This window comes from Emiliania huxleyi (assembly GCF_000372725.1).
Source record: "Emiliania huxleyi CCMP1516 unplaced genomic scaffold EMIHUscaffold_965, whole genome shotgun sequence".
Lineage (NCBI taxonomy): Eukaryota > Haptophyta > Isochrysidales > Noelaerhabdaceae > Emiliania > Emiliania huxleyi.
Window position 1 is genome coordinate 9,627 of NW_005194838.1, and position 4,941 is coordinate 14,567.

At 64.6% G+C, this 4,941-nt stretch overlaps 3 protein-coding genes across 3 annotated transcripts in view; all 3 read left to right on the plus strand.

The window, feature by feature from the left end:
* EMIHUDRAFT_250675 (hypothetical protein) overlaps positions 1-421 on the plus strand; it is a gene marked incomplete at both ends in the record, with an annotated part of 2,374 nt that extends 1,953 nt beyond the window's left edge. Inside the window, 2 exons of the mRNA XM_005756532.1 lie at positions 49-171; positions 272-421. Coding sequence (XP_005756589.1) covers positions 49-171; positions 272-421 — 273 coding nt within the window. The remainder of the gene's footprint in view (positions 1-48; positions 172-271) is intronic.
* Positions 422-682: 261 nt separating this feature from the next.
* EMIHUDRAFT_460274 (hypothetical protein) lies at positions 683-2,291 on the plus strand. Its single transcript, XM_005756533.1, has 6 exons — positions 683-852; positions 935-1,177; positions 1,346-1,505; positions 1,621-1,731; positions 1,827-1,908; positions 1,976-2,291. The coding sequence occupies exons 1-6, from the start codon at positions 707-709 to the stop codon at positions 2,014-2,016; spliced, it is 783 nt and encodes a 260-aa protein (XP_005756590.1). The 5' UTR covers positions 683-706; the 3' UTR covers positions 2,017-2,291.
* Positions 2,292-4,068: 1,777 nt separating this feature from the next.
* Positions 4,069-4,818, plus strand: EMIHUDRAFT_250677 (hypothetical protein; the record flags this gene model as incomplete). The annotated part of the gene is made up of 2 exons (XM_005756534.1): positions 4,069-4,542; positions 4,642-4,818. Coding segments are annotated over 2 exons (651 nt in total), but the record flags the coding sequence as incomplete, so codon positions are not given.
* Between the last annotated feature and the right edge of the window lie 123 nt (positions 4,819-4,941).

Consider the following 4,941-nt stretch of genomic DNA (forward strand, 5'->3'; position numbering starts at 1 on the left):
GCCCCTTCCGCCCCAGCGCCGCCCCTCTCCCGTGCTCCGCACGCGCAGGTGGAGGACGACTGCGACCGCGACTTCTTCATGACGCCAGAGGAGGCCAAGGACTACGGAATTATCGACGAGGTGCTCGTCTCAAAGGTTCGCATCCCCAGCGTCGCGCGGCCCGAGTTGATGGTGGGTTGAGACGCCCTCTTGCCCGCGTCGAGCCGCATCTCGTACCTACAGCACGCACGCCGCGGCCGCCGGAGGGGAGCGCGCGGGTGCGACCGGCTAGTGCGGCTTGGGCGCCGGTCGCGCAGCGCCCGGCGCCCTGCGCCCCACGCGGTGTGGCGGTGGAAACGAGGAGGACCACGGAAATATGCCGTTTGCGGAGGCAGCAGAGGCGATGGGCCGTGGGTCGTCGCGCGGGCGTGCGCGCTTGTAAAAGAAATAAAAAAGAAAGTTCGAGGCCGCCTTCTGTGGTAGTACCCAGCGCTGGAGGCTCCTCTGACTGTCGTCGAGACTGTCGTTGCTGTCTCTCCCTTCTCGGCTGTCTGTGCTTGTGCGTCTTGGGTCCGGGGTTGTGTTTTTTATCCGCTAAAAAAGAAAGAAAACAGACAACGCAAGGGAGGGAGGGGAGGAGAGTGTTTTTGCGCCAGCTCATTTTTCTTTTTCGTTCGAGTGCGCAAGCTACTGGCCCCACCGTCTTTCCTACCGTCTTTGTCTGCTAATGCCGCGCGCCTCCAAGAGTCCCGCACGCTCGCGCTCGCCCGCGTCCGACAAGCCGCTCGCGATGCGGCGAACCCCGCGCAAGGCGGCGCCGCCGGCTCGCCTCGGCGACGGCGACAACTGGGGATCGAGCCCGGCATCGAAGTGGAGCGTGCTCTAGCATGGGGGCCACTGTTGAGTGGTGGCGCAGCTCGAGAGGTCTGATGGAAAGTGTTTTTTCATCCGGTAGGGCGCCGCCTCCGGAGCCGACGCCAACCAAGCCGGCCGAGCGCGGCAAGGCGCTCTTCGACGCCGAGGACAGCACGGCCAAGAACAAGAAGAAGGCCAAGGCGGGCGGCGTGCTGCAGTGGTATCGCTCGCGGCGCGAGGCGAAGCCGTGGGTGTACGGCTTGCTCGAGGGCGCAGCCTTCGCCGCTGCCGGTGAGCTGGTGGCCACTTGCATCATCAAGCAACAGTCGGCCGACCCGATGAGGTGAGGACGGAGGGGTGAGGACGGAGGGAGCACGACAGGGCGGGGAAGGGAGGGGAGGGATGAGGTGAGGACGGAGGGAGCACGACAGGGCGGGGAAGGGAGGGGAGGATCTCCCGGCGGATACGGCACGGCGTCGCGCTTCACCGCGCCTCCTCCCGCCGCCCGCAGGCTCCTCTTCTTCGCCGGCTGGGGCGCGGTGGTCGCGTTCTGCGTCGCGCCTTGGCTCAAGCTCCTCTCCTCCCTCACCCTGTCGCGCCCGTCACGGCTACTCGACTCCATGGGCAAGGCGGTGCTCAACCAGCTCACGATGACGCCGCTCCTCACCCTGGTCCGGCTCGCCCCCCTCCCCCGGAGCACCCTCCGACCACCGCAAAGTCCGCCGCCCCGCCGCCGCCCCGCCACGCCAGTGCCACATCACCGTGTGCCGCCGCCCCGCGACTCAGGTCTTCGTCGCTGCGTGGGAAGTCATGCTCAAGAAGACGCCGGTGCCGGAGCTGGCCACGCGCGGCGTCGGCCCGATCTCCGAGCCGTTTACCGACCGCTACAAGCGCACGGCGCGACTCCCGACCCCCTCGCCAGCCCCTTCCCTGGCCAGCAAGCGATCCTCTACCAGACATGCCGTCCTCTCACCGCGCCGAGGTGAGCGCAGGCGGTCTTTTGGCTGACGGCGGACTTTGTCAACCTGCTCCTTGTGCCAAACAACTACCGCTTCCTCGTCGCCCTTGCGATGGGCGCGCCGCCTCGCCGACCCATTGCCCCGTACCCACACGATCCGACGCCCACGACTGGCATGACCAGGCGCCATCTGGGCCGTCCTCTCCTCCCTCATGACGGCCTGAGACCTGGCGCGCCGCGGCCACAACCTCATTCGTTTCTCGTCGATTGCTAGCCTCGGCGTTGGGAGGGGTGAGCTCGCGCGCCCTTGCAAACTAGTCGAGGAGGGGTTGGGGGCCCCTTCCTCCGTGCGTCTCGGGACGCACGGCATGCGGCAGCCAGCAGCCAGCGGCGCGGCCCACGCACTAAGTGGCCCAGTACAGTCAAGAGAAACGTGTAGACAAAATTAAGAATGAGACTTTGAGAGTTCACATTGTCATTGAGATTTGAGTTTGAGACGAGTTTTTGTGGGGAGCTCCCATTTCGCATTTGTGGGGAGTGGCCCATTGGGGTGAGCAGATTTCTACATTCTAGGCAGATTTGTGACGCCATGACCAGGGTTCGTGATTTCACATGGAAACAGCGAATCGGTTTCACTTTCACTTTCCCTTCACATTTCATGTGAAACGAAATTTCACTTTTTCGAGCGAGTGTGAAGAGTCGTGTGAACGTGAATGATGACGGATGCTCCCACCGAGTTCCGACCACTCTGACACTCACTTGCACAGGTGTTGGCTCCCAAGCAGCAGCCAAGATGAAGGAGGCTGGAGATATTGGTCTCGCTGAGCTGAAATGTGTACACTAGACCTATATGAATCTCATGGCATGCTGTGGGCGAATACGGTGCTGATGGTGGGATGAACTCTCTCAGTGCAGTCGAGAGTCGACTCCGACGCATCGGGAGGGCGGCGGCGGCGGTGTAGGGGCGGCGGCGAGCTCCCGGTTGCAAATACTCGCCTCACAGTCCAAGATGGCGGCTCGCGCCCCCATCCGTGCACCGGCGTGCCACTCTAGTCCCGCCTGCCGCCCAGATACCGAGGGCGGGGCGCACTCTTCGACTTGGGCTATTATTTGCCACCGGGAGGGCGGCGGCGGCGGTGTAGGGGCGGCGGCGAGCTCCCGGTTGCAAATACTCGCCTCACAGTCCAAGATGGCGGCTCGCGCCCCCATCCGTGCACCGGCGTGCCACTCTAGCCCCGCCTGCCGCCCAGATACCGAGGGCGGGGCGCACTCTTCGACTTGGGCTATTATTTGCCACCGGGAGGGCGGCGGCGGCGGTGTAGGGGCGGCGGCGAGCTCCCGGTTGCAAATACTCGCCTCACAGTCCAAGATGGCGGCTCGCGCCCCCATCCGTGCACCAGTGTGCCACTCTAGTCCCGCCTGCCGCCCAGATACCGAGGGCGGGGCGCACTCTTCGACTTGGGCTATATTATTTGCCACCGGGAGGGCGGCGGCGGCGGTGTAGGGGCGGCGGCGAGCTCCCGGTTGCAAATACTCGCCTCACAGTCCAAGATGGCGGCTCGCGCCCCCATCCGTGCACCAGCGTGCCACTCTAGTCCCGCCTGCCGCCCAGATACCGAGGGCGGGGCGCACTCTTCGACTTGGGCTATTATTTGCCACCGGGGAAGCGAGCTCTGCACGTCCCTCTCTCTGTCTGTTGTGTACGGCAGGAAATAAGTGAATTTCGATCATTTATTTCCTTCCTTTGTTTCAACAACAACAAACAACTCTAACCGTCACACGTCTCTTGATTCATCATGAATGCATTAGCACGAATTACAGTTGTACCGACACCTTTTGGATCGTTTGGAGGATCCTTTACACACACACACACACACACACACACACACACACACACACACACACACACACACACACACACACACACACACACACACACACACACACACACACACACAGCTACTAAGTGCCTCGCCGCCCTCGCGGGGCCCGCGGGAATTTTTTTGCGCAGCCTGGGTTCGGACTTTTTGCGGCGTTGGTATGGTAGGCTCACGCAACCCACCTCGAGACCATACCCCCCCGCCTGCTGACAGACCCAGCCTCCCGGAGACCGGGGATGGGCGGTCAGGACCATACCCCCCCACCCTTTGGGTAAGGCTCCCGGCGTGAGCCGACCCCGCAAAAAGTTGGAACCCTGCGTCATGCAAGGCGTGGTGGGCGACCTTCATCAAGCACCGAGCCAAGCTCGTCCGCTGATCTACTAGATACACCCGGCAATGCGACCGCCACTAAGCAGCGTCGCCCACCCGCGTGTCCTCGTAGCGACGCTCGGCTTTGCCTTGCCCGCGCCGCTCGCATCACCGGCCGTCTCGCGCTGCTGCACTATTGCGCTCTGTGCCGCCACGCCACGCCGTCGCTCGCTAAGCTCCAAGCCCGGGGCGGTACCGCCTGGTGCGCTGCCGCCATCGCTCACGGCCGACGAGACGAACGTATACGCGGGAGAAATCACGGCGCGGGTGCTGAGCGAACGCGAAAAAAAGATCGTCGCCTACCGGCAGCAGTACAAGTGCGCCGGCTGCGGCTGCCTCCTCCCGCCTACACACCAAATCGACCACATCGTGCCGCTGGCGCTCGGTGGCACCAACGGTCTCACCAACCTGCAGGCGCTGTGCGTGCGCTGCCACGTGCGCAAGACGCGCGGCCAGCGGCACGATATGCTCTCCTCACGCACCGCGCGCGAGGCGGCCGAGGTAGAAGGCGCAGCGCTCCAAAATGCCGCAGCCGTCGCCGCCGCCTCGCCGCCGCCGCCGCCGCCGCCGCCCGCGACGCTCGCGCTTGATGCGCTCGAGCTCTCGTCGCTGCAGCTGCTGCGCGGCATGAACCAGCAGCAGCTCGCGGCGGTCGTGTGCGCTGACGGACCCTTACGCGTCGCCGCCGGCCCGGGCACGGGGAAGACGCGGGTGCTCACCGCTCGCATTGCGCACCTCGTGGAGGAGGCGCGCGTGCCGCCGCAGCGCGTGCTGGCGGTCACCTTCACCAACAAGGCGGCGCGCGAGCTGCGCGAGCGCATCACGAGGCTCATCGGCCCCTGCGAGGCCGACGCGATCACGATGGGCACCTTCCACTCGCTCTGCTTGGCGATACTGCGT

Bases quoted from the DNA above. Each gene is read 5' to 3' on its own strand.
- EMIHUDRAFT_460274 (XM_005756533.1), top strand. From the start codon at position 707: ATGCCGCGCGCCTCCAAGAGTCCCGCACGCTCGCGCTCGCCCGCGTCC. The intron at 853-934 runs GAGCGTGCTCTA...TTCATCCGGTAG, and splicing joins TCGAGCCCGGCATCGAAGTG to GGCGCCGCCTCCGGAGCCGA. The intron at 1,909-1,975 runs GCGCGCCGCCTC...TGGCATGACCAG, and splicing joins CCTCGTCGCCCTTGCGATGG to GCGCCATCTGGGCCGTCCTC.